Below are 23,141 nucleotides of genomic sequence, written 5' to 3' on the forward strand. Positions count from 1 at the left end.
TTTTTTTTTTTTTTGTTTACACACAAGATGAAAAAAAAATTCAGAGGGATTTCAGGATATATGCTTTCATTACCTAGGAAATCAAAATATATTGTCCATAGCCATAAAAATCGATTTTCGCATTTTTTTTTTTTATTAAAATGTCACATAAATCAGGCAAGGAATGATGTATCAACAAATCCCTCTGAAACTATCGTCAGAATACTGCTAAGTGAATAACTGGAAAGTTTGGTGTACAGAGCTGAGATGTTTGTATTGGAGAATGACAAAAAATCATTTTGAAAAAACGGCATTTAAAGATTTAAATGGCTCTAAATGAGATTTCGTCATTAGCTTTAAATCCCCCTTTGGACATTCACGATTGGTTACTGATAGAAAGGAAATGCCCATATTTGGTTTACATAGCGTTGAGACTCAGTGCTTTACAGCGATACCGGTCGTGACAGACTTCAGTAAACAGACGGAACTCGGCATGTCGCGTTGGAATGCTAACTTCTTGGTAAATTCGGGAGAAACTCAACTTACTGCCGCAAGTAAACAAAATGTCATGAACATCTTAATGTATATTTTCAACGTTTTCTTTACAGCAGCTTGAAAGAACACATACTGAAGGAGTAAACTAGCCCAAAATCTCAACCCTGACCACTGCATGAAATATCTCTGTTTTTGCCTGCCGTGTCTCGCCTTAAGTAGTAACGTTAAAACTATTTCAATTAATTTATAATGTAACTGATTACATTTTATTACAAAATTTCCAACGAATGTTTTCAACTGTTAATCATTTTCAAACATTTAAACCAGGCAGGGTTAACCTGCAAATTCAATAAATAGCACATCTAACGTTACGGCCTTTATGGCAGGCGTACACATCAAAAACAGGCAAAGCAACAAATTAATATTATTCAACATATCATAGCTTTTTACAGAAATTATTGAGGTGTAACCACCTTTGTAATCGCTAACATTTCGTTTATAATGTTATAAAATATTTCTATTTCAAATCAATGCTGTTTTTTTTACTTTTCAATGGTTTCAACATTGATAATAAGAAGCAATGTTTCAGCACATTAGAATGATTTCTGAAGGATCATGTGACACTGGAGACTGGATATAAGGTATAAATTACACTGAAAAATATATTAAAATAGAAAAGTTATTTTAAATTGTAATACTTCACAATATTACTGTTTTACTGTATTTTCATCCAATAAATGTACCTGTAAAACAGCTTAACCTGGAGTTTAATAATATGGTATGGCTATAAGTTAAAGGGATAGTTCACCCAAAAAGACAGTTGACCGTAGCCATAGACTTCCATAGTATATTTTTCCTACTATTTAAGTCAGTGACTATCGTCAGCTGTCTGGTTACCAACATTTTTCAAAATATCTTTAGTGTCATAGACTGTTAAAAAAAAAAAAGAAAGAAATAAGTTTTGTGTTAAACAGAAAGAAACTCGTGTTTGTAACAACTTGAGGGTGAGTGATGACAAAATGTAAAATTTTGGGTGAACGGTCCCTTTAAGCGGGCTCTTAACAATAAAACTAGCAATATAAGACTCTGTGAACAGTACTCAAATGACTTTATTCATAATATGACTTTGCAATAAAAACATAAAAAGTAACATCTTTTGCCCTTATTACAACTTGCATCATATGGCCACATGGTGGCATTGTATGTCAAGTTTAACACGTCATACTAAAGGGTTACTCTTCTGTTCAGATCAAGGAAGGTTTTCTACCACGTTATCAAAACATATGTAAAAACCCAGACCTCCCCAAACCCCACGGATAAATACAGTAAGTCCTTCCGCGCTCACAAACACAAATAAAACCACCACTGACTGACAAGACAGCTCTCTGCAGCTGCAAGCGAACTATGTGAAAATGATGCTGTATTAACCGTCGATTAATGTTTTCCTCCAGCTCCTGTAGATAAGCTTCCGACTGTCTACTATACATGTGTGTCTACGTAAAATGGGTGAAATATATGCCCCTTCATTAGTGTTCTTTGCTGCATCCCATGTACAAAATACAGAGGTTCTTCACTTTCCTTCTGGGAAAAAAAAAGAAGCTGCTTAAACTAGCTGGTCTTAGAGGGATGGATTGGCTAACAAGTACCCAAAAACCCCTCTAAGACCAGCAAACTAGCTTAAGACTTTTTTTCAGCATGGTTTAAATCAAATACATTAACAAACTAACAAACACTTGTTCGTTTCGCAAATATGCAGTCCCCCCTTGTAGTGGATAATAATGAGGCTACAACAAAACAGATGCTAGTAGAAATTCATCTGATATGCAAACACACCCTGCCATGAACTCATATATTGGCCTGAAGCAAGTTTCAAGTTCTCATGGTCACGTTTACAGTCTATCATGATATAATGGTGTTAATACAGAGAGAAAAAACCTAAAAATTCCTTAAAAAACTGGCAATTCTTGACACAAAACAATTGACAAATTAATTTCATATTGCATGTAAATATTGTATAAAATTCTTAAAAATACAGATTAGACAATTAAGTACTTGAGTCAACAAAGCCAAAAGTGCAGAGGTACATAAATAAAAAAATAACCCCCTCAAATAATATATATATTTATAAAAAAAAAAAAAACCTGGGTGTACTCAGTGGGATGTCTTTTCAGAGCCGCCACTCAAGTTCACCTAACTCCACCCCTTTGCCTCTTGCCCCACCCCTTTATGACAGGCTGACCCGAACCAGTATCCGGTCAAAGGTTAAAGTTCACAAAACAAGAGCTGGGAGTTAAAAGTTCACGCACATAACACTCAATCATTCTCTTGCTGAAAAACGCACAAACGTCTCAAATCGTTTCAAAGTTATAAACGTTATTGTTCGCCAAGATTCAGACGAATCGGTCGAATATTCAAAACCCATGCAAACGACACTCCCAGACTCTTGCAGGGTGAAGTTAAGGGCATGTGGTCTGCAGCTCAGGCCACGGAGCCTCTTAAAGCTATTAGCATAAGAATGGACACACAGGCGAAGTAAAGCCGAGATGTAGGTCGCTCTGAGAGAGAGAGAGAGAGAGAGAGAGAGAGAGAGAGAGAGAGAGAGAGAGAGAGAGAGAGAGAGAGAGAGAGAGAGAGAGAGAGAGAGAGAGAGAGAGAGAGAGAGAGAGAGAGAGAGAGAGAGAGAGAGAGAGAGAGAGAGAGAGAGAGAGAGAGAGAGAGAGAGAGAGAGAGAGAGAGAGAGAGAGAGAGAGAGAGAGAGAGAGAGAGAGAGAGAGAGAGAGAGAGAGAGAGTCAGAAGCACAGTGAATCTACAGACTGCTGTTCTGGTAGGGGCCACTGAGAGAAAAACAGCTTGTCTTGTCCTTTTCTTTTGTCTCTCCCGCTTAGTCTAATGAATAAACCAGATATGATGACAGAAAACACAGAGACCAACACAGACTTCCAAATACTTTCACAAGCTGCACTAGCAATGCACAACATTTAAGTTCTAAGGCCCGTTTGGCGAACACCTAAATGAGGATTGATGCATATTGGCATACAAATCGGAATCTCCCCGGGACGATATCCAGGTATCCCACATACACCGAAGGATTGACTAAAGTCGGAGTGAAAGATAACACTGCTGTAATTGCTAAGAGCACAAATGAGATGGTGTGAAAAAGGCACTAAGACTAGCCCTAGAGGATAAAAAGCGATACATTCATGGCGTGTGGGGCTTCCTTTTCCGACCACAATCAAAAATACCTTGAAAAACATTGGTACAAAAATAAAATATAAAAGGTTGCAACCCTTGATGCATCAGTGCGTATGGCTACAGAGAGACTTTTTTTTGTTTTTTCTTTCCAGCCGATTTCGAATGTGACCCTCTAGCAGTTCTGGCCCCGTTAAGAAGAGATCTTCCTGTCCGACAGGATATTGAGGAGGAGAGAAGAAGTGTTGTAGTGTTGGTTTGCAGTCGAGACGCCACATAGCTGCACTTCCTCCTCAAAATACTGTATGATTCACTCCTTTTCGTGATTTGTTTCCCCACTGTTTTCATTTCCTGCGAACAATTTTCACCTTTTTGCAGCCCTCTCTCAGGACAAAAGAAGTGAAAAAGGGCAGCCTCCCCCCTCCCCCCAGCCATGATGGACTTCCTGTCATGTGGCGGTGGCCTCCAGGTAGCTCTGTAGTTTACGGACAGTTGACTCATCCAATGAGAAAAGGTCAAAGTCAAAAGTTGTGTTGGTGACATTAAAGTGGCCCGTCTCCTCGATGAGGTTCACGATCTGGAGGCAGGAAACAGGTCAGTGGTGTTTGTTCAAAGCTTTTACACAAACGCAACGCAAGCTATTTTAATCACGCAAACACCCACCTGCTGTAGGACGTTACGCTCTCTTAATGCCATTAGCTTGCGATGAAGGTCTACCAGCTCTTCAGTGTACGCCTGAAACAAGAGGAGAGGAACACGAGATCGGTTTCTACTGCGGCTCCAAAGACCTGTGCACGCTCGTATGGAAGGACTAAAAGTAACTATAAAAAGCAACATCATTTACTGAAATTAGATTAGCTAAAGAGCAGCTTTACACACTAGTACTAGTAGCATGTTGTCACGCTTTGTGCACTGACTGAATGGACCTTAACTCCAAAACCAGTGAGCTGCCTACCTAGGCAGCATTTCCTGAGACGGAGGCAGTTTCAAACGATGGCTTATTATACTACAGACAATAATCATTTTAAATTGTGTTATGTAAGAGTAGTTGTTGTATTTATATATTTATATAATATTATCGATATTTCATGAAATATTTAGGTAACACGTTTCAATAAGGTTTCATTAGAAATGAACAATGAACAATATTTCTATAGTATTTATTAATCTTAGTTTATGTTAATCTCAAAATTTATTGCTACATTTAAGATCAAAAGTTGTATCAGTTCACTTTAGTTTAGGGTCCAATTCTCACTATTAACATGCGTATTGCTAGTATATATTGGCTATTTGTTAGTACTTATAAAGCACATATTAATGCCTTATTCTGCATGACCATATTCTACATCCTACCCAATACCAAAACTTGACTACATTACTATTAGTAAGCAGTAATTAGGAGTTTGAGTCAAAAGTCATGGTTAATAGTGAGAATTGGACCCTAAACTAAAGTGTGACCGTTGTATCTGTAAACATTAGTCACAGCACTGTCCACTAACATGAACAAAGGTTAATAAATACTATAAGAATATTTTGCTCATTGTTAGTTCATGATAGTTAAGGCATTAACTAATGTCAACAAATGAGACTTTAATTTCTAATAATAATAATAGTAATAAAGTTATTATTATTATATAATGTATTTATATAATTATAATAAATTTAAACAATAAAAACAAATATATATATATATATATTATATTATTATTCATATATAAAAAATAATAATAATAATAATAATTTGTTGTTATTCTATGATTTATTTATAATCATATTTTTTATTAGAATTATTTTTTTTTAATTATATAAGAATTGTTGTTATATAATAAGAGTACTGGTGGTCATTATATATAATAACATATTGTAAAGTATTTATAATTTTTTATTAATAATAATAATAATAATAATAGTTATTATATCATTGATTTAATAATAATGTATTGCTATTTTATATTTAATTAATTAAATAATAATTAATCAAATATTTTCCCCACTATGTGTGTGTGTATTTTTAGAGTATCACTATTAGCTTAGCAACATGTTAGTAGAAACTATTGAAATCAATTGCAAATGAGGTTCCATTTCAGTTAGCATCCCTTAGAAGGGAACCTAATTGGGCAGTAGACAGCAAGACAGCTCACAAGGTTTTGGAACAGAGGTCCAGTTGGGTCGAGTTGATCAGATATAAATAACTTGAGGTGAAAAATTAAAAGGTTGATTTACCCTTCCTACCTTGTCGTATCCCTTCTTCAGGACCTTTTCTTGACGTAAACAAGGGTCTGGACTCTTTCTGCCCGTGACCTGTATGATAGACAGGCAAAAGCAAACAGAGAGGAAAGGAACAAAATGGAGAAAAAGAAAGAAAAATCATACAAATGGACTAAAGAAGAGGTTTAAAGAATGATTAATCAAGACAATGATCTATGGCAGTGTTTTTCCAGCAATAGTGGAGCGGTGCCTGGAGCGCTCCGAATCCTGGTGATCCGACTGGCAGCACCCAGTTAAGCAGCATTCCACAGTCAGTGGATCAAAAGCTGCGTGTCACCACCTCATTTCAACACTGGGCGCAGCGTAATCCAAAAACTAATGCCAATCGTCCATCATCCGACAGTCGACAATCAAGTTTCAAAGGAGCAAAACTGTGTGCTAAGAGTGTGTGCTGTAAATCGAACGATCGGCATGACTGAATGAATGAACACAAATTGGACGGCAGTCAAGGCTTAACAAGAAGCTGATACGATCTTGAGTATCAGTTCACCTTGTTGTTGGTGGAGCTGTGTTTCTGTGGCTGAGGGGGTGGCTCTCGACTGGGACGCTGCGGCCCGTCACTGCAGTCACTCTCGCTGTCTAAACTCAGTCTGTGAGGGGCAAACATCAAACAATTAAACCCTGTGAGGATTACCCAAGAATTCCAGTAAAAATCGGTCATTACTCACCCTTGTGTTGTTCCAAACCAGTATAACTTACTTTCTTCTGCAGAACACAAAATAAGTTATTCTGAATTATGTTGGTAAAAAACAAAAAAACGGTTTCGGTTCCCATTGACTTCCATAGAATGGACAAAATATACCATGAAAGTCATTGGGAACCGAAACCGTTTTCAAACCAACATTATTCAAATATCTTTTTTGGGTTACACATGAGAAAGAAAGTCATACAGTTTTAGAACAACACAAGGGTGAGTAAATGATGATCAAAAGTACATTTTTGGGTGGACTGTCCCGTGAAATGTAGTCATGCGGATTTAATTGTATGCAGCATTTAATTTGAAAGAATAATTGTAAACGCAATAAACACTGAAAAGAAAACCCTATTCTAGCATTCATCTCACACTTCCAGCCTCGCAAAAGTAAGTCTTTCAAAGCGGCTCAGCAACACTTGAGTGAGATGAAGAATAAAGAGAGGCGTATGAAGTGAAGTGTTTACTCTGAGCAAACAAATCCGTTCTCCGCCTCTGCTAACATTGATTACAGGGACTTAAAGCATCTGAAAGACCTGCTTAAACAAACATTGACAAGAAAAGAAGGAGAATGACCTGGAGTCTCGACTGGGCAGGTTGTTCTTGACTGGCGTCTCTTCGCCTGAGCTGCTATCGTCATCATCAGACTCCTCCGACTGGAGGTCCTCCACCATAGTGCGCAGCGGGCCTACAAACCAAAGACCAGAATGAGCGGTTGCAAAATATACGTGGTTTGGTTTAACTTTCAAACTTTTCGCGTAATTTCGGCGCCACTAGCTTAACCAGACAGAATTTGAAAAATAGTGACTGTTTTCAAACAGATTTCCTTAAAACTATTCCCATCTGCCATTGTTTAGATTAAACAAATGTCTTACCCCAAACTCACACCATTAGTTAAGCCAATGTGTTGTGTCAGGCTGGCTGTTGCAAATTAAAATGGGAGCAAGCCAATGACAAATTACCCACATCACCGTTCTTAAAAAAAAACCTCATTCCTTCATTTTAAGGAAGTGCCTGCGTCTGACACATCCTTAACCCTCTCCATGGTGATCGATCAAATCAGCAGTGTGTTAACCTTGAGTTAATGTATAGTAGGGAAATCTATTTATGGATCTGACTGCTGCTTATCAGGACACTCCCTGCAGTAAAAGAGCAGATCCTACCTTGGCCTTGTTTCTGCTGTGGCTCAAAGTCTGAGTCGGAGCTAGACTCTGAGCTGGAGCTGGAATTAGACGGGCTGGAAGGTGCTGACTGCTGTGGGAAAGAGTGGACAGGATACAAATGAAAGATCATGTTTATCACAGGGGGTGGCGACCTTTTTAACACAGTGTTAAGTTTAATTTGTATTTTTTTCATAATACATTTATTTACACATTTCATTGTCTAAAAATACAATTTAACACCATGTTAAAAAGGTTGCCATTACCTGACTTATTTTAAATAGATACATTTTATTGTGAAAAAAAAATGCTAAATTACATTGTACACTTTCTTAATTTTTCCAACCCCTGATTTATTTGATATAAACGAATACATACATTTTATTGTGAAAAAAAAAAATCTAATTTAATTTAACAGTTAAAAAGGTTGCCATCCCCTGACTTATTTTAAACAAATGTTATAGTGAAAAATTCTTGACTTAAAATCCAAAACAAATCTTATAAAAAAAAAAAACTATCATCACATAAATCTAACCTCAGATTTAGACGAGGCCTCATCATCCGAGTTGGAATCATCGGATTCCGGAGGCTTCTTGGACTCCTTGACCTCCTGGGTCTCTGACTTGCTCTTGGCCCAGCGTCCCTTCTCTTTAGAGGCCTTCTTATCCGCATATCCCGAGGAGACTGTGGTGGAAGACGCGGCCCGGGGGGAGGTGCCGGTGAATCCCCCACTGCTGGAGTCTTTTGACCCCTCTGAACCCCCCTTCTTTGGCTTCTTGACACTAGGTTTGGGCGACTCTGCATTGGAAGGTCGTTTGCTAGGGGCTTTTCCGTCGGCTACTCCACCTCCCCCTCCACCACCCGCCGACCCTGCCCCCCCTCCTTTAGGAGACATGCCTTCCATTTTGGACTCCTTCAACGTGAGTTTGGGCTCCTTGAAAGCAGCTTTGGGCAGGACTTTGTTCTCGTCTTTCACTTTGATCTCTTTTTTCTTAGATGATGAGGATGAAGATGAGGAAGGGTCACGGCTACTTTTGCTGCCGCCATCTCGGTCACCGTCCCCTTTGGATGTGGCCTTGCTTTCAGAGTCTTTTCGTGGCCGCTCTCGATGCTCCTTGGGCATTTTGTGGGATTTGGTCACTTTGCTTCCCTCTTTACTGGGCTCCTACAGGAAACAGTGTTTGCTTTTAGTCTTTACGGTCACAAATTCTATCTTTGGTTAGCAAACGATACAAAAAAAATCCCTATTTACCAAGTTAGATAGGAATTGGCACATACAAGGCAGTACAATATATAATCATTAGGGCTTTCCACAAGGCGACTTCACTTTTAACCACTTGCAATTTAGAAAAGGAGTTGGCACCACTTTTTACCCATTGTTATGAAACCCTGCTCCGGAGCAGAGTTAGCGCTGCTTTTGTGGCGTTAACCCCGCATTTTGGTGCAAAATGTGTGCAGTGTGAAACCATGTGTTATTAGAATGTTAAAACTAGATGCTAAGCAACCGAAAACAATTCGTGTGCCACATAATCAGATGCTTTGGGTCAAGGAAACTGCGTTGTATACAGTCAATTTAGCGTTTAATATTAAAAGTGCCAAACGTTGACGGAAAACAAGTAATTGGAGTGAAGAATAGTCCATTTCATTCATATTTTCATAGTCCAAAAAGTCCATTAAAAAAAAAATGTATTACAGTTGGCAATGTGTAATGAAGAAGCGCAATGCTAGAGCCTTTATGTAAACAGTTCGCATGCTGCACTCGTCCAATCAATGACATGTGACACAGCAAATATGTAAATGAGTATGTTAACCCAGTGTTTAGGAATGTGCAGTGTGAAACGTCAGCTTGTGAATACAGTTTGAATTGTTAACCTCGGGTAAATGATGAGCAGTGTGAAACGTGCAAGATAACCCAGTATTCCATTTCCCTGGGGTTTAGAATGACCCAGGGTTAGCTATTTTAAGTGTGAAAAGCCCTATTATAGGTCACAAATAGTCATCACAATACAGAAGTACAATTCTAAAGCAAACTTAAGCTTTGTCAGTTATCTAAGAAACATCAAGATTGTACTTAGTATAACCTTCTTGTTCATTCATCTGAAAACTGAATCATTTCATATTTTATTAGTTTATATATTTTAAAGAAATTAATACGTTTATTCAGCAAGGACTCAAATGTGACAGAAAATACATTTTTGCTAAACTTTCTATTCATCAAAGAATCCTGAAAAGGGTATGTTTATTTGTTGCTACAAAAATATTACAACTGTTTTCAACTTTGATAATAGTAAGAAATGTTTCTTAAACACCAAATCAGCATAATGAATGATGGCTGGAGGATCATGTGACTCTGAAGACTGGAGTAAATTATGCTGAAAATTCAGCTTTACCATCACAGAAAGAAATAACATTCTTAGATATATTATTATAGAAAACAGTTATTTGGTAACAATTTATTGTTTTAGTAAATGTTCAAATTAACATTAATTAAAATTGATAAATGCTTTAGAATTTTTTTCATTGTTAGTTCATGTTAACTAATGTATTTAACTAATGTCAACAAATGGAACCTTATTGTAATGTGTTTAAATTGTAATACTATTTAACAATAGTACTGTTTTTACTGTATTTTTTTTTATTTAAAAAAGCAGCCTTAATGAGCATATTTAAAAATATATCTATATTTTACAAAAAGTCTCTTTGACGTTGAACAGTAGTGTACATTTACCATAGTTCTTTTTTGTACATTTATCATCATGTTCTTTATTTTTTTTTACATTTACGGATAATAAACATGTATAATAATTAACTAACTAGTCATTTTGATCATCCCTCATATTAATATATCGTAATCATTCCTTAATATATTACTATCTTTCACCATTTACCATGGACACATTGTCAAATACAACCAAACAACTGATCCTAGGGATAAAGCACAAAGTTTGACACCTTTAATAATAAAATAATCACAAAAGGCCATTAAAGCATGTCTTAACTGTGATACTATAACCCATGTGTGACTATTACCCATGTGTGACCTTCCTTCACACAAAGGTCATCTGCTGTATTAATGAGGCTGTGCTGAGATTAGGATTGTTAAAGCTAATGGGGATGCTGGAAGACGTCCAACACTAGAGAATCACAGCAACTGACCCTCTTTACTGCACTAATGAAAGATGCCTCAAAGTGACCCATACAAAGCGCCAGTGCTTGCATATGATAAAGCAAAGCTCATTTAATAGAGATATGACACATGTCCTACATGATGGACCCTTAATTCACACTGAAACGATCTAATCTGCTTAAAAGTAAACAAAAAGAAGAATAGAGAAAAGCTGTGATCCCTTCATATCTTGACAGGTATTCACGCATGATAAAATATTTGAGAAGAAATACAGAGGTCTATAATAAAAAAGTCTATAATCAGAATTTAATTTGATTTAATTCGATTATATCTTAACATAATTTAAACTACTGTTCAAAAGTTAGGGGTCTGTAAGATTTTTTTTATATATTTTTGAAAGAAGACTCAAAAATACAGTAAAACAGTAACATTCTGCAACATTATTACAATTTAAAATACCTGTTTTCTATTATTTCTATAATTTATTCCTGTGATGGCAAAGCTGAGTCTTCAGTGTCACCTGATCCTTCAGAAATCATTCTAATATGTTGATTTGATGCGCAAAAAAACATTTTCTAATAATGATCAATGTTGAAAACTGTTCAAGGGAACAGCATTTATTTGAAATAGAAATCTTTTGTAACATTGTAAATGTCACTTTTGATCAATTTAATGCATCCTTGCTGAATAAAAGTATTAATTTCTTTAAAAGAAATCTTACTGACCCCAAACTTTTGAACAGCAGCATCATTTTAATATATAGATTACACATCACAGCTTTTTCTGTTTAAAAAAAAAATGTCTTAATCCTTAAACATTTATTTCCAGGTTTAATACTGATTTTCTATTTGATCTCAGAATTGTGGACCCTCTCCCCGAAATTTTTTTTTACAGACCTTTGATCCTTGTGAGGTCTTGCTCTTCTTAGGGTCAGAAAAGGCAGAAAGTGGGATGGTTGGAAGCATGGGGTAATCTGGGCTGGGTTTCGGGACTACTTCTGCTCCCTCTGGGACCACCATGATCTGAATGAGAAATTAGAGCACATACACCAAAAATGTACAGTTTTCCTTAATAAGCTGTGCTAGATATAATCAGGAGAAAAAAAATCCCATAATGCACCACTCACCCCTCCAGCCTTGACCAGCTTGCGACGGAAGTCCCGGGTGGGGTTATTAAAGGTGAGTTTCTCACAGCGTAGGTGATTGACAGGCGGGTTACCCTCCAGGTTGAGGAAAAGGTCGTAATTGAAGCACACCTTCTTTGGCTCCTCCTGTGTGAATGGCAATATTCATAGATTCCATAAAATGATTTCATATTAAAAGCGTGATTTCTGAGAAACACTGATATCTGAAATCAACCCAAACAAACACAAACCCTTCATTGCTCCGCCCCCAACATGCACAAGCATGCAATGCAAGAGCGGATGTCTCCTCATCATATCTGAAGCAAAGCAAAATAATGCTTCACGAAAAATAAAGCGAAGACGACGAACGAATAAGGAAGAACAAACAACTGTACATACAGCACTTCCAGACAAACAATGACACTCAAAACTGTCCTGTTACTATAGCTAACATTACAATAACAGCATATCTTGGTTTTATGAAAACCAATGATGAGCAAAAACACAACCTCTATGTCGGTTTCAGGTCTTCCCACTCTCCCAGAGATGGAAAGTTTTTCTAACATTAACAAGAGTCCTAAAGCTCTTGCCTGATCATAACCTTTCTTTTACCAGTGATTTTCTCTTTAGTAATCTCTCTCAGCCATCTCTCTTTCTTCAAGTCTTCCTCTAGCTCAATCTCTCTCCTGGATGAGTGGACACACCCTCTACTGCTGATTGGCTAAGAGCGTTGTGGTGCTCTATCCGATCCACTTTCACTTTCATTTCTCAGAAATTGCTTACTGCACCTTTAATGAGCAACTCAAGCACTGAAGTGAGTCAACAGAGCAGCAACTGGAGTGATTCTCAGGCTTCTTTCATGGGGGGCTCAGCCAGTGCTTCATTCACTATTCAAAAGCAAAACCTCAGCAAAGATCAGACTTACAAATCAAACCCCCAGATGAACATACTCCAACTCAATCTTTTTATCTCTGTCCCTCAGCATGCAGAAATCTACGAGTTGCTGAAAAACAGCTCAGGAAAATAAGACTCTCTGAAGGCCGGGGATGTTTTTCAGACAAGATACAACAGATACGGTTGCTTATCACAAGCCTGTGAGTCAGCGGGTGGGCTTGGAAAAAAGAGTGTAATTGTTTCGCATTATGCCAGTTAGCTCATAGTGAAAATCACTCTATGGTGCCAGCTTAATGTCAGTGAGGGGAAGTTCACAAATGACAAGACAGAGAAAGAGAAGCTGATGCTCTGATGAGTCACAGAGTGAGAGAGGGATGTGTGCAGACTGAAAATGAAAAAATAAAAATAAAAACTACAGAACAAGAGACAATAGCAAAAGAGGACAGGAGAGTTAAAGGAAGAGACTCAGGTACCTCACCTTGTTTTTGAAATAGACCTCTATGGGCATCAGAAATCCAGCATAACCAGACTCCTCAACCTTGTATGGGGGCTCCTTACACACTGACATTAAAATGAAAACATGAATTATTTAACTGATAATCGCTGCATATACTGTATAGTTATACATTCATATACATGACATTTTTAATGTTTTTTCTTTAGTCTCTAATGCTCACCAAGGCTAAATGTATTCAATCAAAAATACAGTAAAAGAATCTGACTATGCCAAAAACACAGTTCATTCATTTTTATTAAAATGACCTAACTGGACACTCCAGGAATGTTGCCAAGCAGCATCTGCATGACCCAATTAATATTCACACACTATAAAATTAATTTTGCGAATCTGCGTTTTGAACCAACTAGCAGAAATGCAGTCTGAAACAACTGGTTTTATATTATCAACAAAAAAATACCAAATAAATGGTACATATTAAAAATATCCCTTATCAAGTAATGTGTATAAAACAAGGTTATCTTAGACCAGCACTGTTAGTCCAAGACATGTGACACCTGGAATGCATGAAGTGAAATGGGTTGATGTTTAATCCACTGGCAATAGTTTCATTTCACCAGTCATCCGAGGCTACTTATTTGCTGCCTAAAGTATTGATTTAATATCAGCAACGGAATACTAGACGCTGCTATTGTACCAAGCCAAAATTGATACTGATCCAACCCTAACCTCAAATATTGAAAAAAGAACTTGCATGCCGCTCTTCAGGATGTGTAACATGTCATGTGGCTCTCACATGCTGTTTTTGAAGATTGAACAGCGAGTTGTGGTGCAATATCTGATTTGTGAAATTTACCCCTCTTGGGTTTAGGAAAGCTCTCGTGCAGCCGGAAGACGACTTTATCCACAAAGTGCTGAATGTCGCTGTTCTCGGGGCCTCGCACGAACACCATCCAGTCATGGGTGAAGCCCTCTGATGTCACCTTCTTCCTCAGCTGGGCCCGGTGACCCAACTCAAGCTTTACCTGAACCGTGCACTGCAAACACAGAAACACATATTAATGAAATGATTCAATAAAGTTGAGGTAAGTTGAAGTTCAGTATAGAAGACCAGCGGCATATGCACAGTTGCGCACATACATATACATATAAGTGACAGTAAAGTGTGTGTAATGTGTGTATATGTATATAAAATGTGTGTATATGTATGTAAGTTTGTATGTATATAAATACACACACACATATATAAACATTAAATGTTATTTATATTTTATATATATATATATATATTTTTTTTTTTTTTTACATTAAAATATGTATTACAAAAAAATTATTCCATCACATTTGTAAATCATCGAGCTGTAGGGAATTTTCTTTGTGGAAGATTTTAATTGAGTGAATTCATATAGGTGAAAACTGATATAGCAGAGAAGAGTTACTAATAAAAGGCCTCTAGACACCAAAATTGGAGTAAGAATACCTTTCATTCACATGCTCAAGCTAATCATCTGTATCATCGACTGGTTCTGCCAAATGGACAGAAAAAGCCATCAAGGGAATTCCTTTTGAAAAGCAGCCAGGAAAAATGAACATTGCCCACATAAGGTGGAGACGAGCCAGACTGGGTTCAGGTGCCCATGATGCTCAGCAGCTGCTGTTGACTCGAGCCCCTGAACTCGTGGAGATTTAAGAACCGGGACAGACAATAAGATCAATTCCAGACACGCTTCTTTTTTTTTGTACTTTCCTGAAAGGTAAGCATAAAGCCCGGGACACACCGAGCCGGCGCCAAAGAACTAGCTGCGACGAAAGCTGACTGTGTTGTCGCTAGGGATGTCAATTTACACAAATTCCCATGATCGATAGTCGATTAACTTTTAGCATCCCTGGTTGTCATCTCACGTCGGCTGCGTCTCGGCCAAAAAACTGTGCTTGAACACACCAAAAGGACTTGCAAGTGCAAGTTAATATCTGTCAATATCAGCAGGAAGCAATAGTCTATTTTCATCATTCAAAAAGGGAAACCAAAGAGTTCTCTCTCACACCGACCCGACGGCATCCAACTAGACGCAGACCGACGCTCAAAAACGGCCCGACAGTCGGCTTGATGTGTCCCGGGCCGGCCTTATGAGGAAAATCTTATTGGCTGCCGTATGGCCTTTCACCATAAAGCCCTGCGTTGGCTGACACTTCCATTGCCTTCAGCCAAAACCTGCCAGCCCGTCCGAGACGCTGCCAAGCATCAGAATAACCCCTATGAGTCCATCTCTCATTCACTCACCCACAAGCCCCAGCCGTGCCACATATAGACAGACAGTGATACAAAACCCTGGCTACCCTCAACGGCAAGAAACACTGCTCTTTTTCCAGAACTTGTCATGTGTAATTTCATCACAGCAACTTGCCTTGTAACGATTACAAACGCTACCTACATAAAAGCTGTTCCACTCCGCCTGAGAGGAACATGAACATCCGAATATGAACACAATATGGGACAGTACACAATAAGAGATTCAACACATGACCACTAATCCCAAGGGGGGTAAAAAAGATCAAAAGGCCTTTCTGAAAAGAGTAGATTAAACAGGTAAACACCACTGGCTCCTGGTCTCACAAATCCCCAGCAGAGACACACTCACCCACATCCCTTTTTGTTATAAGATGCGAAATAGACACAGAAGTGACAGACTGGATTCATCTCAGGTCAGTGCTATGATACAGATTATCAGTCAAGCACAGAAAGAAAAAACAAGCAGGTCACGTGCGAAGACGACAAAACAACAAGTCTCAGAAGAGTTGCTGCAATGTTATCGTCAAAGGAAACAGTATTTTTCACAAAAATCATTACTTGAAAAGTGGAGGGACACAACAGAAGTTTACAACTTGCCTTTCTAAAAGCACATTGAATAAAAATAGGTTAGGCTTTTTGTTTTGAGATTTGCTTTCATGCGTAAGTATCAAGCTCATGTACCTGCAATAAGTAAAGCAGTACAAACAATACATCCGACTGATAATGGATGTAATAGCTGGATAAACAGCTCAGCAAACAAAAAAAAAAACATTAAGAGTTTTATTATGACAGTACTAACATCATGCTAGTTCATTTAAAAATAAAACAAAACAGTATAATGTAATAAGTCAAAGTGCCAAATAAAAATATCACTACAATTACTGGCACTGCTATTGCATTAAACACTGCTCATTAACATGAAGCAGAAAAAGTAATAGGATTTTCTTTCTACACAGAGACTGCTTTATTATTTTGGAATGGGACACATCCAACGTTAATAATAATAAGAATAAAAATAGAAAAAGTTTATTTCTATAATAATTTAGTTGCAGCCAAAGCAATTAACCTACACAGGCAGAACGTGTAAAAATAGCCAGGATGTTATGGCAATGATATTCATCTACTACAGCATATGATCACTCCTGGTGCTGCTCATAAATCATATTGCATAAAAGGGCAATTAATTAGCCTTGGAAAGAGACAGATTCCCGCTTCAGGGACCTCCACCCTCAGAGCAAACCTGTGCAATGCCCTCAGCCTTCAGTGTGCGTGCTCTGTCAGGAACACTAATACATGGAAATGCATGTTCCTCATTTCCTCTAATAAGAGCCGCAGACTGTGTAGTGACTCCCGGACAAGAGAAGCACAGGACAAAAACACTCTCCTTTGTGTTTCTGCTGGTAACATGCACTGCAAAAGCTGGCGCACGCATCCAGCCCTTCAGGCTGAGCTGATGTCCCCAAATACCGATGTAGCTTTAATATGCGTGGCCAGCTCGAGTCAGATAGCTGAGAGGAGGGAGAGAGGAGGGAGGGGGGTTATATGGGTCCGATCCGCTGCTTTCACGAGCCCCAAGTGTCCACATTCAGTTGCAATGGTGGATTTCTCTAAGCGCGCGCTTACAAAAGTTGACTTCACTCCATGCAACAGCAAAAGCGTTTCATACTCTACCTGATTCTCCATAGTTCACCGGCCTGATAAAGGTCCTGTTTATTTACAGAAGGCTTTTGAGCGGCTGCTCCCGACTCCTCATTGTGTGTCAATTCCAGCCCAAAACCGGAAACTAGACGGTTCCCCTCCCCTCTCCGGACCTCTGGCATGCACCCAAAACAGAAAGCGTTTGTGACCAATCACATGCCGTCCAGGATGAGCTTGGCACCGCCCAGCCAATCGCGAAACGCGGTGGGCGGGACTTCCCACGGACTGCCTGTACGGGTAGGTAATAATTAGAGATTAGCCGAACCGATGGGATGTTTTTATTTTTGCAGTCTACAGCTCAATATAACGCGCTGATATTTTTTCCTGAATGATTTTTAATTTAGTTTTTGAAAACAATGCATGGTACACACAGTTGTGTTGTGTTTAATTATGGAATTACAATAAATACTTAATGCTTAGTGAATGATTTCACTTGCCATTTGAAGGGATTCATTTAATATATGAGAGACTGGGTTGTCATACTTTTTACTATAGTAAATATTTTGCAGGTTTTCTCTTCTTCTGTATAAGCGCTATCAAGGTCTTAGGCAGGCCGGGGAAAATACAGTTCATTAAACACACGTTTTCACACTATAAGGGGTAAGTTGTCACAGTGGAATCTGGCTTTAAACAGCCGGTTATAGGCTTTTCAGCTAAATTTAAACAGTAAACACACATAAAATGTTATGATAGGCTTATTAGAATTTTAGTTTGGAGGACATAATTCACTAAAAAATATTATTATTCCTTTAAAATCTTAAAAAGAACCACTTGTCAAACTTAAAATCATAACTGTCCAGATCTTTGTATTTGAGCAGAAGGTACAGTAGTGATGCAGTTCATAAAGCAGCTCAACCCCTCTACACCTATGATGTACACTTGATGGCGCTGTGTCAGGTAGAGTACAGAGGCTGTGCTATTTGGGCGAAGTATCCATAACCTGGAGTTGACCCCATTTTCTTCGTTTTCTACGTGAGGCACGCAACATGCAGCATCGTTGTAAGTTTTGTCTCTTGCACGTTTTTGACTTATTTTAGTGTATCTCATGGTGCTTCTTTGAAATGCTTTTAAATTACAACAATCACTTGTCCCAGCATTCATAATTTATATAAAAAATATCCATATATCATTAGTTTAATGTCACGTCAGTTTTTTTCCACAGTGACAACAGTGCATCATCAATATACACAATATCATACACTAAGGTGGAGTTTAAGAGTTAGTATAATAAATTGGATTTAAAAATCCCACACCAAAATGCACATTTTCCAGTTATTACATTAGTAAACATTTGTTTGCACCATTTGCTGTTAGAAAATCATTCAGAGCTCACATTAACATTTTAATCATTCAAGTTTCACCCATGAATCAAGTAGTTGATTATGGCAAATTTTCTCAGAGATTACTTGTCTTAAAAATAGAAGCCTTTGTTTCATATTAAGTAAATCAAGTAAAATACAGATTGTTTTGTACATACAAATCATTGTCATTCAATCTTGGCAAAACAGTGCAAATACTCATTTTCACATAACAACAGCACATTGTTTGTAAAGATGAGAATACAAAGTCACTTTCATTAGACATTTACACACAAATACTTCAAGTTCTGTGAGAAATGAGGAGAAAGTGCCTGAAACCTCAACCATTTCAACACAATATGCAACATGTGTTTCATATAACAAGTATATCTTCAGTGTTATAACATATGGAGTCTCAGGGTATTGATCTAGGATCAGCTCCTTCCAGTCCTTATAAATGTATTCACCAAGATTTGAAGGGTAAAGGCTGGCGCTACACCAAGCAGCTTTAAAAATGAGATTGCATCTGTTCATCTTCTTGTGCCTGCTAGCATCTTTTCCGGGTCTTTGTGTTTCCTTTGAGGACTATGTAAGGCAGTCCAATGGCCCACTTATTCTGTGGCCAGTACTTCAGGTCAGGGAGGGAATAAGGGATCTCTAGACTAGCATCCATGTAAGCGACCAAAGTGGTACCGTAAGCCGTGGTCACCACAATCAGAATGTGCCTGAACAGAGAGGAGGAGGAGAAAAATAAACTAGATTAGCATGACAGTCTGAAAGTCTGGACAATGTGGCTTAACCCTGTAAAGCCTGACATATGTTAAATATCTCAAATATTTTTTGTTGTGTATCATATTGATACATCAGGCTTGTATGGCTCATATAGTCTTAAATATGAGAATGTGGAACTCACACTCAAAAATAAATAAAACACCGCAATATTATTCAGAGGCACAATCTGAGCAAAAATTGCTGATCCTGTATTTAAATGACCAAAAATTTAGATAAAATTCTGATTGCTTGTAATGTAAATTAATTGAGATCTTTATAACACAGACTACAGTAGTGGCCTAAGGTGAATTTGATATATTTCATTTTTTAAATATTTTTAATATGAGGGAAGAACAAAACACTAAACTTGGTTAAGGACTTCACTATGCAATGAAAAAAAATGAAGAAAAACCAACAACAAAAAACTCACAGGAAAAAAACATACATTGACTACAACGTAATCAGCTATTAATATTTTGTCGGTTCTCTCTTGTTTTTGCATGTGTTCATAATTTCTTTGACTGCCTGGCCAAATATTATGTCTGCACAATTTGCCATGTCAAATCTTTAACAAATTTTGAATAATAATTGAGTAAAGGGTAAAGATGTAAAGTTTCCTAGGCCGGACATCACTTTTGGCCACTACTGTTCTTACTTAAAATGCATGTAAATATTTATTGTGGGTCGCAAAACATCTAAATCAATGCATTACAATGATAATTAAAAGACTGAGTACACAAAGCCTGTTGTACAGTATTTGATACTCACATTTGACCATCATATTTTTTAAAACATGGTGTATGGATCAGTCCGGTAACTATATAAAAGTTATTCTTACATCAGTAAAGATTTCACAGCAAAAAGGCTTTTTGTTCATTTTTACAATTGTACTAAAAGGCCTTTTACTTGCTAAAAAAGTATAGACGACATAAAGACCAGTTTCATCAGCAAAGTTTTGATCGTGTTCATAATCTAGAGGCCTTCAAGATTTGTGTATTTATTATGATTCAGTAGGATTTTATAGGGTTAAAATGTGCTCAGCACGAGGCAGAATAGCATGGCTCACTCACCAGATACCGTGCAGATAACAGAAGTTCAGTTTCTGCCAGAAGCTGCATCCGAAGCGATCGCTAATCCAGCAGGAAATGGCCAGAACCCACAGGCCAGAGAACGCCCAGGCCAGACGCAGCACTCGCTCATCTGTGCAACTGTTTGACAAGGAGATCAGTTGAAAACAAGCAAGATAGCAAAACAAAACATCTAGCATAAGTAGCAGTCTCAATCTGGACAAATAGTGACTATTAGAACATCTGTAAAAAGCTTGAAGTGATAAATGCACATCCTTTACCTCCTTAACTCCATAAACACAGAGTAGAGGATATGGATGCCAAAGCAGTTGAGAGCGTAGGCATTGGCTGTAGGTTTGACAAAAGAGGACAGAGTGCTTATGACAGTGATGATCAGGACCATACGAGAGAACGTTCTCCTGAGGAACAACAAAACAGAGAAAGAGAGACCACACTTTAGACTGCACACTTTAAATATTAATATAAGGGTGGTTGGACCCTTACTGAGAAAGCTGTGGAAACCATCTCTCCCACAGTGAGATCAGAATATGATGCTGCAGGTTCAAACAGGGTTGCTGTTACACAAACTGAAGACTGTAAATGGATCCTTTAATTGCTCCTATTTTTACAGAACTGCAGATCTTTTGTACCATGCCATTAGAAAGGTCTGTTTCTATGTAATGGCATGGTACGGACCATGGTACAGGGAAAAATTTGAATTGTTACCTGTCTTTAATAAAAGATGGGAAGTGTCTGCGTGGGAACCACAGGGAGTAGCCAATAGCCAAAACCCACAGGATGGACAGTTCGTCCAGCATCTGGCCCATATAACTCAGGGTCATGTGAAAATACATGGAGAAAATACCTGAAGATAGAGAGAGAGAGAGAGAAACAGACCATAGAGTGAGAAAGACATCATGGATGTCCCAAATCACCCTTTTCTCTTGGAAATCTGTCACGTAATGGAAGCAAAATGGGATGTGAATACAAGCAATTTTAACATCAATTTCTATTAGCCATTTCTGGTGTATTCATTTGCATGTAAACATTTTGTTGCAATTTCCAGTTCATGTAAATCACACTTTTTGGCTTATTTTTCCACAAACAAACAAACAAACAAAATCAAAGTGACATTTCATTCATTCATTTATTTGAATGAAATATAACGAATCAGAATATGTTATATGAATCCAATTTGATTTGGCTATTGAACAATGCTGCCCCCTAAAGGATTGTTAATGTCACAATTCCAGCCCCCTTTAGATTCGACTTTCACACTTACCTACAAAGACCATCATGATCCAGACCAGATGCACAGCCAGGTTTCTTTCCTTGGCATACGGGTGCATCAGGTAGAGCATTATGGGTGAGATCACAAAGAAGATGAAACTGCTCATCTGAAGGAGGAACAAACGCTGAATCAGACATCCTCAAACTCAAACCCTATCCCAATGTGCTCACATTGACTTTTACACATTTTGTATTAGTCTGATACTGAGGTAGAACCATAAATAAAACCTGAATGGGCTGAACAGCACAGGATTCTATCTCTGTTGTGCACATCATGAGAGGTGTAACATTGTGCCTGAGTCACTGCATGCAGATGTATCATTATTATGGGTGTAGTATCAGTGTAGTTAGCAATGCCTCGAATAGGATTCCTCTAGTGCTAACGTCTGAATTGAGAATGATTCACATTCGCTAATGTGTGAAAGGATTTGCAGCTCGTCTGTTATGCTCATACCGTGTTGAAATACTCCACAACATTCTCTGAATGTTTATAGTTGTCTTCACACCAGTCCACTTCAGAGCTCTCGTAGGAAAACACACCTGCCATTGTGTCAGAAGACGGGAATGACGGGATTTCTGAGAGATAGAGAAACTGTTTTATCATTCGCTGTAATAACGATACGTCAAAAATGCTATGGCTTACTCTGTGTTGAAGAACAAAACACTTGCCATGGTGCTAAAGCTTGTTGTCTTTACACAGAGTGTTCCAGACAGTGACAGAATGGAGACACTGAACAAAAGCAAATCTCTGCCTTTTTGGTGTCTCTAGTAGATATGATACAAAAGTTTTATAAAGGATAAGGAGCTGTTCACACAAACACGCTCCACAGCTATGTTTTTTTCCACTGTTTTCAATGTAAACATATGGGACCTTGTGTAGCCTACATAGATTTCTGTTAGATTCTGCGTATGCACAACATTTTTTAGATTTATAAAACCAGAACCTGCACAAAATGACCATGTAATTTGAGTAAACTCCATTAATGAGAGTGAAATATTTCATCTAAATGTGTATATTAAAATTAAGCTTTTATTCATTCTGTGTATAGCCTACTTCATTTGCGCACTCTAGTAAAAGAGTGCGTATCCTACGCATATTGCGCACAAAATAGGCTATTTACGCTAAGTGTTTTTTTTTTTTTAATAAATCCCGATATGTGCGTGGGAAATTGCGTACGCAACGTCGATATACATCAGGCACCTGGTGATCTTTTCTGAGCTGACAAAGTTTTCAGACAGCCAATGTCATAAACTAGTCAGTTTCCATAGAATTTATCTTTGTTGATTTGAATTTTACTGCAGTCAGACAATGTTTAACCGCATAAACTGTGATGACGATCACA

General features: G+C 37.9%; 2 protein-coding genes across 3 annotated transcripts; both read right to left on the reverse strand.

The window, feature by feature from the left end:
• Positions 1–3,214: 3,214 nt before the first annotated feature.
• On the reverse strand, positions 3,215–17,443 carry mllt1a (MLLT1 super elongation complex subunit a). 2 transcript variants are annotated; one of them, XM_081348823.1, is made up of 12 exons: positions 17,346–17,443; positions 14,241–14,421; positions 13,406–13,488; positions 12,037–12,180; positions 11,807–11,932; positions 8,319–8,948; positions 7,787–7,877; positions 7,200–7,311; positions 6,423–6,522; positions 5,897–5,965; positions 4,328–4,399; positions 3,215–4,241 (listed from the first exon to the last, which is right to left on the reverse strand). In XM_081348823.1, exons 1-12 carry the CDS (start codon positions 17,355–17,357, stop codon positions 4,113–4,115), a joined length of 1,749 nt encoding a protein of 582 aa, XP_081204949.1. In that variant the 5' UTR covers positions 17,358–17,443; the 3' UTR covers positions 3,215–4,112. The 2 variants fall into 2 exon arrangements, with proteins under 2 accessions (XP_081204949.1, XP_081204948.1); XM_081348822.1 differs by having other exon boundaries at positions 5,888–5,965.
• Positions 17,444–19,217: 1,774 nt separating this feature from the next.
• acer1 (alkaline ceramidase 1) lies at positions 19,218–22,370 on the reverse strand (the record flags this gene model as incomplete). The annotated part of the gene is made up of 6 exons (XM_081349004.1): positions 22,253–22,370; positions 21,791–21,905; positions 21,235–21,373; positions 20,790–20,927; positions 20,512–20,649; positions 19,218–19,395 (listed from the first exon to the last, which is right to left on the reverse strand). Exons 1-6 carry the CDS (start codon positions 22,343–22,345, stop codon positions 19,218–19,220), a joined length of 801 nt encoding a protein of 266 aa, XP_081205130.1. The 5' UTR covers positions 22,346–22,370.
• Positions 22,371–23,141: the final 771 nt, after the last annotated feature.

The sequence above is a fragment of the Scardinius erythrophthalmus genome (genome assembly GCF_964197995.2).
Source record: "Scardinius erythrophthalmus genome assembly, chromosome: 20".
Taxonomy (NCBI): domain Eukaryota; kingdom Metazoa; phylum Chordata; class Actinopteri; order Cypriniformes; family Leuciscidae; genus Scardinius; species Scardinius erythrophthalmus.

What these genes read in the sequence shown, in the direction of transcription:
- mllt1a (XM_081348822.1), bottom strand. An exon ending in CTTTCCTAAACCCAAGAGGG is followed by an intron (nt 13,489 to 14,240) that starts GTAAATTTCACA and finishes TTTTAATGTCAG; the next exon opens with TGTGTAAGGAGCCCCCATAC. An exon ending in GATACGACAAGGTAGGAAGG is followed by an intron (nt 4,400 to 5,887) that starts GTAAATCAACCT and finishes CTCTTGTTTCAG; the next exon opens with GCGTACACTGAAGAGCTGGT.